The sequence below is a fragment of the Polychytrium aggregatum genome (genome assembly GCF_025602895.1).
Source record: "Polychytrium aggregatum strain JEL109 chromosome Unknown BJ171scaffold_3, whole genome shotgun sequence".
Classification (NCBI taxonomy): domain Eukaryota; kingdom Fungi; phylum Chytridiomycota; class Chytridiomycetes; order Polychytriales; genus Polychytrium; species Polychytrium aggregatum.
This window is the reverse complement of record NW_026516205.1, coordinates 1,065,138-1,077,173: the sequence shown is the minus strand read 5'-3', so window position 1 is coordinate 1,077,173 and position 12,036 is coordinate 1,065,138. Positions and strand designations below refer to the sequence as shown.

At 60.1% G+C, this 12,036-nt stretch overlaps 3 protein-coding genes across 3 annotated transcripts; all 3 read right to left on the bottom strand.

The window, feature by feature from the left end:
• Positions 1-1,483: 1,483 nt before the first annotated feature.
• On the bottom strand, positions 1,484-3,769 carry BJ171DRAFT_577404 (uncharacterized protein; the record flags this gene model as incomplete). Its single annotated transcript, XM_053113809.1, has 3 exons — positions 1,484-2,975; positions 3,106-3,387; positions 3,609-3,769. The coding sequence occupies 3 exons, from the start codon at positions 3,767-3,769 to the stop codon at positions 1,484-1,486; spliced, it is 1,935 nt and encodes a 644-aa protein (XP_052971128.1).
• A 1,189-nt stretch (positions 3,770-4,958) lies between these two features.
• On the bottom strand, positions 4,959-6,797 carry BJ171DRAFT_627171 (uncharacterized protein; the record flags this gene model as incomplete). The annotated part of the gene is made up of 2 exons (XM_053115544.1): positions 5,674-6,797; positions 4,959-5,433 (listed from the first exon to the last, which is right to left on the bottom strand). Exons 1-2 carry the CDS (start codon positions 6,678-6,680, stop codon positions 4,959-4,961), a joined length of 1,482 nt encoding a protein of 493 aa, XP_052971127.1. The 5' UTR covers positions 6,681-6,797.
• BJ171DRAFT_174435 (ATP-dependent DNA ligase) lies at positions 6,798-11,145 on the bottom strand. The gene is made up of 15 exons (XM_053105995.1): positions 10,914-11,145; positions 10,492-10,548; positions 10,287-10,383; positions 9,912-10,154; positions 9,652-9,728; positions 9,450-9,535; positions 9,197-9,272; positions 9,038-9,123; positions 8,840-8,955; positions 8,581-8,676; positions 8,228-8,410; positions 7,937-8,081; positions 7,647-7,729; positions 7,381-7,533; positions 6,798-7,232 (listed from the first exon to the last, which is right to left on the bottom strand). The coding sequence occupies exons 1-15, from the start codon at positions 10,982-10,984 to the stop codon at positions 6,864-6,866; spliced, it is 1,938 nt and encodes a 645-aa protein (XP_052971126.1). The 5' UTR covers positions 10,985-11,145; the 3' UTR covers positions 6,798-6,863.
• Between the last annotated feature and the right edge of the window lie 891 nt (positions 11,146-12,036).

Sequence of the window (12,036 nt, the reverse complement as noted above, 5' to 3'; positions counted from 1 at the left end):
ACCACACCAGCCGCCGATCACCGGGGCCGAGGTACCGATGTACCACGACACACACTCGTTCAGTCCGTGTGCTGTGTATGTCCGTGTGATCGATGGGTCTCCCCTTCTTTATTATTTCGTTTCATTCGCAAGGAGCAGAAGGAAGGAAGGACCGGGGCGCTCTCTGGACGAAATGCGACCAGTCCGCCGGCTCATCCTTTGCTTCTCTCATAGCACCATTTGATGACTTGTTCTTATTACTCTGCTTGCTTATTGCTTTCGTTGTTGCTTTGCCGATCCTGCACTGCTCTCCCCTGCCCATCATAGCACTTGTCTCCTCCACCTGCCATCTCGCCGACTCCACCCGCGCCCCTCCCCACTACATCTACTGTGATTATATCTCGCGTATTTGCGTCTGTATTTCTTTGCTCTGATTGCATCGTTGTCATCTCCTCCTCCTCCCTCCCTCCTCATTCCGACTCTCTATCCTTCTCTCGCACACATGTACTTGCTCGATCCTTATTTTATCACCGCTCGCCACTCCCCTGTCTCTGGCTTCACTGGTTAGTTGAGGAGCTCCAAGCCATGATGATGAGCTGTGTTGCTTGTTGGCCTTGACTTTCCTGGCAGAATCTACCTTGCCGAATGTACATAACATCCACCCTTAAATTACAACACACTCTGACAATCGACCAAAGACCAGTCTCCATGATCCACTGCGGCGGGTGAGCGGGATATATGGCGATTCGAAGGGGCGGGACACTGCTCCTTCATCCGCGTGCGACATACAGACACACCCATATGCACATGCATGTACGACATACACACACTTTCCTTTCATCTTCTGTTTCGCCCACCCCGAAGCAACGATTCTCCGCCATGCACGCGCATGTGGGTTCTTTGGGCTCCATCTGAGACCAGGCGGTGATTGAGCCAGAAGGAAATTGTATGTATATATATAGGACACAACAGGGGAGACGGGCGACTGTCGGATGCAAATCAAACTCAAGGAGAGTAGATAAACGAAATAGGGCCGGGATAGAATAGGGCGAGGGGACGAACGGAGAGAACGCATGGAAGGAAAGAAGGTAAAAAAAAAAAAAGAGGAGTCAATGTCAAAGCAGCAAACAGAGTCAACGAAAAGGAAATGGAAAGGTCAAGGGGAAACGCAAGGAAAGGGAAAAAGGGGGAAGGGTGAGCAGGACAAACGACAGAAGCCAAGGAGACGAGACTGGCAGGGAAAAAAGAGCGAAGGTAAGCAGAGAGAGGGAATGAAGCAGCAAATGAGTCAGCCACAGGGAACGAGGAGAGAGAGAGGGCGGAGAGGGGACAGGTTCAGATCAAACAGATAGAGGCACACACGACAAGATATTGTCACTGGGGTCGGCGCCGAAGCAGGAGACAGGAGAAAGCAAGAGACGGGGAGAGGAGCGAGTGAGAAGGAAGAGGGGAGTGGGGTGAGTGGGTGGATGAAAAGACGCCGCTATAGAGTCAGATTCGCCGCTCACTCAGTCTTGTACGAGACCATCTCGTGCATGGCTTGAGGGGCGATGTGATGTGAGGCCATTTGTGCATGCGGATGCGGTGGCAGGGGCTGGCCCTGTGGCTGCATCGGATGCGACGGGTGCTGCATCGGGTGGTGATGCATGGACTGCTGCAGCGGATGTGGGTGCATCGGCTGGTAGTGGTGCGGCATCTGAGCATGGGGATGCTGCTGCTGTTGCTGCTGTTGTTGTTGTTGCTGCTGCTGCTGCTGCGGGTCGTGCTCGCCCGCATCCATGGCGTGAGGCAGCTGGTTCGAGGGCCTCAGCGGCGAGTGCTGAGGCGTAGGCATTTCCTGATGGTGGTGGGGCGCCTGCGACATGAGCTTCATGTTCTCGGCATCGTCGCCCTGGCGATACTCGCTGTAGTCGAGACTGGGGTCGTATCCGGGGTTGCCGTGGTAGCCCGGGGGCGGCTGGTGGTGCATGGGCTGCGACGGGTGGTGCGGATGGTGCTGCATGTCGGCGGGGGCGTAGTGCTGGGGCCCGCCGTGTCCGTTCTCGGGAGGCTGGCCAAACTGCGGGGCCTGGGGGTGCTCCTGTCCGTAGGGGTCGTGCTGGTCCGAGGGATAGTGCGACTGGACCTGAGGGTGGCCCTGCTCGGGAGGGTAGTGCTCCGGGCCGTGCTCCGGGCCGTGCTCGCCCATGGCAGGGTGGCGGCCGCGGCCCCAGCCAACGGGAGGCATGTGGCCACCCATGCCAGGAGGCATGCCCTGGCCAAGATGGGGCGGGGGCACATACGACTCGGCGGCCGGGGCGTACGAGGGGTTGGGCATCATGGGGGTGGGAGCCGAGCCATACGACAGCATGGCGCCAGGCGGGGCCATCGGGTACGAGGCCAGCGGCGTGCGGGGGTGGTAGGGATCGAGGGTGAAGCCCGAGCTGGGAGCGCGTTCGGGGGTAACCTGGCCGTCGGCGTAATGTCCCGGCGAGCGGCCGCGAACAACCAGCGGAGCCGACTCGACGGCGGCAACCTTGACCTGGGATCCGTCCTCGCACTGAGCCCAGAGCTCCAGGATCATGACATAGTACTGCTGGGCGGCCCGGCGCTTGCCGTTGTTGGCGGTGGCGGTCTTGAACTGCAGACGCTCAAAAGTGACCACGAGCTGGTTGGCGGCGATGCCGTTGTACTGGTTGGGGTTGCCGCCAGCCTTGATGGCCTTGAGCTGGGGGATCGTCTGGGGACCCTTGTCGCGCTTGGGGGTGTGCTGAACCAGATCGATGCGCTTCTCGCCGTTGGCAACGCGGGCGTTGATGCCGATCAGGAACCCAGTGACGTTGGATTGGTTTCCATCAATGTCGATGATACAGGGCAGATCCGCCTCCTGCTGGCTGGGGTTGTCGATGGTGGAAAAGGCGCACGAGACCTGGAAGTAGTTGCGGCGATAGCAGGTCCAGTCGTTGTCGGCGAGGAAGAAGCCGCGGTCAACCTTGGGGATGATACGCACAGGGAACCTGGGACACGGGTGTTGGTTAGAGCGATTCGAGCGGCAATCCTTGGAGGCTGGATGCCCGATAAGATACCGATAGGATGCCCGATAGGATGCCCAGGTCCGACACACAGCTCGGCAGGGGCAACACTCACATCCGGCCGCGGTCCATGCTGTAGAGCATGTGGAACTGCTTGGTGACCTTGAAGAACGGACCGCCACTCAGATCGGGATAGCTGAGATGCTCGCCTCGACGACGCCGCGAGCCCGTCGACTGCATGGGAGAGACCGAGAAGGGCTGCGGGGTGTGCGGCGACGGCGGAGGAACGCCCGAGGTGGGGGTGCTGGGTGGCATACGGTGGGGAGAGAAGGGGGACTGGACGCCCATGGGCACCGGGATGGGCGAGGAGGGGGCAGAATGCGACATGTACTGGGGGCTGTTGGTCGACAGGATGGCGAAGGAGGTTCGCATGAACACCAGAGAGAACGACAAGCAAGGAGAAAGCAGTTAGTTTGGTGAGCTGGTGGAAGCATAAGACGAGGAGGACACAACGCTGACGACGACGACCAAGAAAGCCGAGGCGACACAATATGCTGCAGCGCGAGTAAAGGGTCGATATCGGAAAGCAAATCAGTTCTCTGTCGCAATCAAACATACACAGCGCTGATGGGGCTCATGGGAGCACTCATGGGACCACTCATGGGACCGTTGCCGTAGATGGCCGGGCCGCTGGTGACGAGGGCGCTGGGTCGCGGGGGCGGCACCATCGGAGGAGGCTGAGACATGAAGGGCTGCATATGGCCTTCGACAGCAGACATGATTCTATGATACTGCTCGGGGGAGAGCCGTGCCAGAGACAGAGGAAATTGCAGTGGGTCAGCAAGCGGTGGAACGGGTCGCGAGCACTCGGCTGATTCAACAAAAGGCAGTGGGCGATTGTGGTGGCAACTATGGTGGCAATCGCAGTGGCAGAATGGGGAGACACTGCCATGCCGTCCTGATACGCGAGCAGCGAGGCCATGGCCCCACACATGAAAATATCGGTGTGTCGGTGCGGTGTTGTGGATGAGGGTCGGATGGCAGTCGCGAGGGAGGGGGATGATCTCGACAATAGTACCTTGGACTGAGGGGGGAGGTGGCAGCAGATTGTGGCAGTTGGTACTGACTTGGTGCGAGAGTTTGGCGGACCGGGACGGAATCACAGAGCACGGCCGACTGCAGACAGGACCGAGGTGCAAAGGATACGGAGACAGGAATCGCAGAGCGAAACGATGAAAAAAATGGAACCAGAAGAACTTTACACAACAGGAGAAAAGTGCGTTGGTGAAATGGCGTACGAAAAGTGGAATTGGGGGGACAAGTGGGACGCAGCGGTCGGGGGCGATCGAAACCCGAAGGGACGGCGAGGCGGCTCAGGCACTTATATCGGCGACAGCGGCTCTCGCAGCAGCGAGGGCGGGCGAGACGCGCGGCGAGAAGGCCGGCGAGAGCGCCGAGGCGCGACGGCGCCGGGGCAAGGGGATGGCTGCTGAGCCGGACCAGGCGAGGGCGGCGACTGTGCGGGGAACAAGCGCGAGCCGCGTCTGTGGTGCGGGGCGGGCGAGGGCAGGCGAGAGTGCGGGCGAGAGCGCTTGTGCCACAGCGCGAGAGAGAGTGTGGGGAGAGTGTGGAGAGAGTGTGGAGAGAGTGTGTGTCCGTGTTGGCGACGCTCTCGCTGCCTCTCCCTCCCTCTCTCTCTCCCTCCCTCTCTCTCTCTCTCTCTCTCTCTCGCTGCCTCTCTCTCTCGCTGCCTCTCTCTCTCGCTGCCTCTCTCTCTGTTGCGATCTGCTCTCGCCCTGTGGCAGCAAGGCGACCTCTTTCTTCTCATACCGCTCATGACACAGAGCCGCCTTGGATCATCCGCAACAAGGCCCCCCCTATCTCGCCGCCCTTCTTGTCAGCCTGCCCTGCCTTGAACGCGTCGCATCGCGCCTCCCGACGCGCACCGCTCGCCCGTTTTGGGCAGCGTCACGTCCCCGTGTCGCCGCTGTGCTGCTGCCGCCCCCGCGGCGTGACGCACCCGCCTGCCGCGCCGCACAAGGTGCTCCTGCCGCCACCACGGCCGATACTGGCTTCTGGGCTCGCCCCTTGTGCGCGGTGGCGCGCGGGTCGCGCTGCGTCCTTTGCCGCGGTCCCCTGTCTGTGTGAGCGAGTGCCCTTGCTGTCCGACGCAGCATCCCCATTGTCCTCTGTGCCGTCGGCCGCTCCGCGCCAGCCCGCGAGGCAGCCACAGTGGCAGCTTGTCTCACGGCTTATTGGCCCTTGTCTGCAGCGCGTTGTTTGGCGTTGGCGCGTCTGCGCGGCTTGTGCGGCCCACTGAGCCGCACCCCGCCTGCCACCGGCGCCGTCGCTTGCTGTATCGCCTGTCTGGCCCCGCCGCGTGTCTCGCGGCCCTGGCCTCCCCAATCGGCTCTGCTCCTGCCTCCGCCGGTTGCACGGCCGCCTTGTTGCCCGAGAGATAGAGAACCGTGGTCACACAGCCGGCTGATCATGTGGGCTCGTCATCGGGCGCCGCGACACAAAGGCCTGCGCTGCCTCTGTTTGTCCCCCCACCGCGACCGCCTCTCGCTGCCGATCTGTGAGAGTGCGCATCGGACTGCCTGCGAACGCGTGTGTTGTGTTGGCTGGCCCGATATGCTGCGGCCATCGTCCTGTCTGCAGCAGCGGCTGCTATTGCGTGAACCTTCGGAGGCGCCCTGACTGCCGCCGCACAGCAGTCGTCGGTCGCTGGCCGATGTTCGCCGCCTCGCCCGGCTCCCTTCCATCGCCGCGGCGCATATCCGCCCCCTGCGCGTGTCTTCGCGTCAACTCGCATTTTGGGGCCACAGAAGGTGCCACTGTACTGTGTCGCAAGCACAGGCCGCTTGTGCTCCCGCCCTGTCCATAGTCGTCTGCTTGGTCTCCCCATTGTCTGCAGTGCCGCGCCGCACCACGCGTCTGCGCACGCGCCCCTGCGCGTCGCTCCTCGCCCCTTGGTTGGTGTCGCCCGGCGCCCTTGCCCGTCTCCTGTCGCCTCCCGCGCCCACGCCGCCTGTCCCACCTGTCCCATCTGGCCGCGCGTGCCGCCCCTTGCGGAACATACCGGGTGCCTTCCGCGCCGGCTTGTTCCCGGCCCCAGCCGGCAATCGCCGGCGCTATCGCCTGTTCTCGGGTCCGCCTGCCATCCGCCTGCCATCCGCATGCCATCCGCATGCCATCCGCCTGCTCCTTCCAGACCCACGTCGTTGTCGCTGGTCTGCTGCTTCCTTGCGTCGGCTGGGTGCTTGTGATGGCCGCATCAGCACGGCGCACAAGCACCCTCTTCTCGCACCAGCCCCCTCCTTCTCCAGGCACCAGCTTCCGCTTCGGACGACCGTTTGTGCGCCTGGGCTTGCACAGCATCGTCTCACCGCGCCTGTGCCTGGTGCGCCGGCTTGTCACCATGCAGGAACGACAAGTGCGCAGGGTGTACAACTCCTGTCCATGGCGCTCCTGTATACACGCACCCGCTTCCATGAACATGCAGTATGTGACGAGGACGAGTCCACTGAGCCACATGCAATTCAACAGATCACCCCGAGTGACGACCGCGGGTCGCTCTCCGGTTTCCACAATCGACCTGCACAATCGACCTGCACTGCCCAAAGTACCGAGCAAACCGCTGCCTCCTGGGACTGGATGCATAGCCCTTGCCTTGGCGCCATGACGCATTGCAAAGGCGATGACGACCTCGGTCTCCTCGAGTATACTGTTTGGCCATGATTGCAGTTGGTGCGCATGTATTCAGTTCCCGGCAAGCAACAACTGCCCTGGCTTAAAACGGTGCCTCCCATATTCACTTGGAGCGCTGTATTGCCGCGACCCCTCGCAGTCCCGCTTGGCCTCGTCGCACACTCAAAAGTCGTCGTCCCTGCTCTTGTTTCCGTGCACGGGGTTGATGTTCTGGCTCTGATACATCTCCGCAACCTGCGCCGCCGACGTGGCATCCGACGGGCCCTTATCGTCGCGAATGCGGATGAATCGTGGAAATCGGAGACTGATGCCCTTATCCTCGGCAACGAGCCCCATGGCCGCCCGGTGCACTGGCGAGATCGACAGATCCGCACACTTGACTTCCCAGACCTGCACGGCATCGAACCACACATCCGGCCGGACGTTCGGGTTGTCACTGATGTTGTAGTAGTTCTTGGGTGCCTCGATGGTGTGCTCGCTTAGGAACTTGTAGTGGCCCGCCAGACTCTCGTCGTCAAAGCCGGTGCCCATCTGCGTCCGTGTCCAGCGTCAGTTAAAGCTGCCCATCATCAGTCGAACTGGCCTTCACCACGACTGCGCCTCTCACCACTCTCGCCGACAACCATAGCCATCACCCACTACCACACCGGCAGTGTGCTCCCTTGCTGGCCGATTTTACCTTGCAGATGCTCTGGTATTCCTCGCGGTCTTCGTCGTAGCAGGCCAAGAGATATGCTCCGTATGTGCCCGTGCGCTTGCCTCGTCCGTACCAGCCGCCAATCACTACCAGATCGAGCGAGTCGCCGAGACCCGAAAGATAGTCCTTCTTGACCTACATTGAGCATTCGAATCGGTGGTCAGGGCACCATCGTGTGTGCGGCGAGCATCCTTAGTCGTGCTGTTCAACCCCGCGCCTGATGGATCAGTTTGCCCTTGAAGGATTACCTTGAGCCAGTTTCGTGAGCGCTTGCTTGGCTCGTAGCTGGCCTCCTTTTCCAGCGTCTTGACCATCAGGCCCTCGCAGTTGCCTGGAACACCAGCCACCACAGATGCGCAACGACACTGTTAGCATGCAGACTTTGTCGAAAGCATAGCCGCACATCCGTCACTTGGACCCATGTCGCGACTCTGTTCGGTTACTGCCCAATGCTCACCCTCCCATCAAGTGCAGCATGGCGCCCGGTCCTGCGAGTATCCTGAAATCATCACCGCCCTGCACCCCTCCCTCGACGTACCAACAATCGCCTCGTTCAGGAAGGTCTGGATCTCTTCCACGTTGCTGCTTTCCATGCTCTTGGAGAAGTGGAATCCTCCCTCGATCTCGATAAAGTTCTCTTCGAGAAGCTGCCGACGAGTCTTCAAAGGCTCGCCAGTCACGGGCTGCGGAACGAATCATGATCAACCAAATGAAGCCCGTCCACCACCACCAAGGGCATCGCAACCAAGACCGCCACCACCAAGACCGTGATCGCCACAACCTCGCCTCTACGCTGCGTCTGACCCTTCTCCTCCAGCTCAAGCCTTACCTTTCCATTGAAATACAGCAGGTCGAACACAAACACGCACACCTGGATCTTGACTTCCTCCGCGGTTACGTCCTTCTTCTTGCGTGTGCTCAGCACCTGGAATGGGAGGATGCATTTCTTTTCGCGGTCCCAGGCAACAGCCTCGCAATCCAGCACGAACGACGTCACATCGGGCTTGGATATCTGGGGAACCCCCACGTCCACGACGAGCATGCATAAATATCGATCGAGTCGGTCAGCGTCAGGACCCAGCAGAGACCTCCACATTCCTGCCCTCACACGAGATACTGTTCATCAGCGACATATCACATCCATCAGCGACCCGCTTGAAGGCGCTCGTGGGAGTTCCATACCGCGGGGACACGGGCGATGATATCCGGGTATTTGACTGACAGATTCTCAGAGTTTCTGCTGAAGATCATGACGGAGCCATCTTCCAGGCGATGAATCTGGAACAGCATCGGACGCCAGTGTCGCAACACATCCAATCGTTAGTGTATGCAAACGCGCCATTCGCCGCTCCGACACTCTCCTCCAACAGCAACAGGCTCGTGTGCTATTCTACCCAGTCCGCTACTCTGTCTCGCTGCTCCAGCGCCGATTGATCTTTACCTGAGCGCGTTCGCCATCGTATTTGTATTCGCAACTGAAGGTCATGTTCTCGAACCGATCCAGCACCTCAGTCAGACTCTTGGTGGGATGGGCAAGCATGGGCTTGAGCGGAATGCCTGTACCGGCCGGGCCACACACATCTGGGTGTTAGTCCCCACAACATTGCCGGCAAGACATGCGCGCTCGAGCATGATTTACCTGGAGTTAGCTTGCAGTGCTCTGGCAGATGGTGGACGCCGTGCTCCAGCAACGCCGGGACGATCTGGTCGTATGTTGGCAGCTCCCTGTTGTGCATGATAACGTCAGCTCGAGAAAGCTCCCTTTCGGGCTCATGGCAGCTCAGCCGCGGCCACTCACGTGTAAACTTGCTTGACAATTGCCGTCGCAGAAGCGAGCTCGTTCTCGAGCTTGTCCTTGGACATCTTGCGAGTCTCTGGCACAGCGGATCACGGAGTGCCAACACTGGCTATGAGAACGGGGATCTCACGCGACCGCCACAAAGCTGCCTCATCCGCAAGCATCGCCGTGATGGATCGGAGCATTTGCCGTCGTCACCAACGGTTCCTTGACACTTTGTCCCAGAAACAGCGTCCTTAGCCAAACGACTCACCGGAATCATTCAACACAAACGCGCGTGCCAGCGATTGGAGAACTGTCTGCTCGGCGAGGCCGATACGCAACGTGCCAGCAAGAGATCTGTTGCAGACAGCAGCAGATGGTGTTCGAGAGACGCCACGTCAGAGGCCTGCACAATCGATTCCCACGCAGGGCGTGAATGCGTGCCAAGCCGGTGTTCTTGTCCGGACGCTTGCCTGATGATATACTTGGCTTCGTTCTCGCGACAAGCGACGAGCATCTTGCGAATCAGGTCGATCTTTCTTTTCTGGGACTGCAGACACGCTCGTCAGCCACAGCACGGCTTGATCAAGAAACAGCATCCCTCTCACCCATTCTTTCGATCGAAAAAAAGCCCGCCACCTCCATTCCTCTGCCGCGAGAAGCCGTGTGTGTCGCAGCATGATGCTATCTGACGCCTCTTTCCCCGCCTCAACCACACTTCAAAGCCACCTACACTCGTTCCTGTGATCTCCGAGATGGTCTTCAGGGTGTCAAACACTTGAGGAACAGTCAGTGGCTGTGGAGTCGCAAGGGTCCTCTGTTTGCCGCGGCTCTGCTCGGCAACGGTTCCCAAGTCACCGTGCTCGACCACATCGGCCTTGAGCGCTTGGAGATTGCGTCCCGTGGCCTCCACAACAGCTTTCATCAGGATGCTGTCGCCGACGTGAAGTTCGCGACCTTCGTACTCGGGGCCGATCTGCCGGCGCATGTGGGAGATACCCATAGCCTTAGCACAGCTGCGCCGTGACGAAACACCCGTTCCCTCCTCATTCGCGCTTGTTACAGTGGCTCAACCAATCAACAGCGCCTCTGCCCTGCATGGACTCACGCGGTTGATGCACAGATAGATGCACTGGGTCAGGTTCGAAGGGCTCAGCGAAATAACCCGCTGGAAGAACTTGGTCAGGATATCGGTGATCTCCAGCCTGCATGGGCCCGAATCGTCAACAAAGACAGCTTGGGTCAGGATGGAGTCATCGGTCGCTACCAGTCGATTTCCAGCGATGCATTTGCCGCCAAAATCAAAAACTCACCGCTTTGTGGTAGCCTCGATTTGGACGAAGGTTTCGCAGAGGGCGGCATATGGAACCCTGTTGCACATACGATGGACACACCCAGTGCATCCAGCGATCAAGCGCATCGGGTGCATCGCGGTGAATTGAGATCGTTAATCGAACAACATCGCAAGAATGCTCGGCCCCAGACTGCATCCGATCCTGGATTGCTGCCATACTTGGATCCTGCCTTCCACTGAGACTCTGAAGGCTTGGACTGGGTCGACATGCCAAAGATTCCCGCTGTCTTGGCGCTCTTTGCCGGCTTCTTGGGAGAGCTTGCCTTTTTCTGCCCATTCCCGTCGCCAAACGCCTTTAGCTGTCGAGCAAGGCATTGCCGACAATCGAATGCTCCCTCCCCCTTGGCTCGATGATTCGTGGTGCTCGTCCATCGCTCTTACCGATTTCTTGGGCTTCGGCTCGTCGTCGCTGTCGGCATTCGTTGCGCCATCGCTGTCGGCGTCTGTGTCATCTCCGCTGCAAACGGCTGCAGGTGCTGCGGGCGACTGAGCAGGGCTGGCAAGACTGGTCGGCTCAAGCTCTGTCGCCTGATGTGGGGGCTCGGGGGATCCTGAGCGAGCCGACTTGGGTGATCCTCCGCGCTTTGGGGAGGCTGTCCGCGCTTTCTTGCTCGAGGGCTCTGCTACTTTGGCCGAAGCTTCGTGGTCCGATGAGTCCGATTCGTCTCGGATCTGGCGGACACGGCGCTCTGTGCACCGTCCCAAAGAGTCGTCGGAAGAAGGGAGAAGCGGCAGAGCGGTCGGCGTCAGTCCACCAAGACCACATGGTGTGTCTGAAACATGCTGTCTGGGCCGGCCTTGCAGTCTTTGAGAGTCGCTGTGACAGCTCGTTGTGGTCCAGCAACAGGAAGAACGGGGGCGGGAGGCAACTCACTCTTGGCTGGCGGCTTCTCGGGCGACGCTGCAACGGCCTTGGTGGTGTCAGCGGCACTGTCATCGTCGCTGGCGGCTGACGAGTCCATGCGAGACGCCTCCTCGGCAACAGCGCCTCCGTCGGTGTTCTCTTGTGCCTTGGTGCGGCTCGATGCTTCGCGAGCCGAGGGCTGGCCTTTGGACGATGCCGAGCTCAGCCAGAATCTGGTTCGTATCGACATCGCAACGGATGGCGATATTTCAATCAGCAGCCATATTTCCCGTCGGCATCCAGCTCCATGGCTGATGCAAATATCGCCAGATACATCCCGGCGACGCACTGTCGATCCTGAGCAGTGTCGCCCTCGTGGCGAATCCGTCTGGCGCCTGGGCAGCGACGCTTACTTGAGTGTGGGCTGCTTCATGGCGATGAACGGGCTTGTGCGGAGGCTGGGAAGGACGTAAAGTCGGATCGGCCAGACTTGGGGGACGCAGATGGCGCTGCTCAGACGGCGGGGAAAGCGGCTGCTGGGATCGGCGAGGACGGCGAGGCGACGCACGAACATGCGCTGGCTGAGGTCAGACGAGTACCGAGCGCACACGACAGGCAGTGTGAGCGGATGAAGCAGGATCAGGCAAGCGCCGTACTTGT

Bases quoted from the DNA above. Each gene is read 5' to 3' on its own strand.
- BJ171DRAFT_174435 (XM_053105995.1), bottom strand. From the start codon at position 10,984: ATGACACAGACGCCGACAGCGATGGCGCAACGAATGCCGACAGCGACG. The intron at 9,124-9,196 runs GTGAGTGGCCGC...CATGCACAACAG, and splicing joins ATTGTCAAGCAAGTTTACAC to GGAGCTGCCAACATACGACC. The intron at 7,233-7,380 runs GTAAAATCGGCC...ACACGGACGCAG, and splicing joins AATACCAGAGCATCTGCAAG to ATGGGCACCGGCTTTGACGA.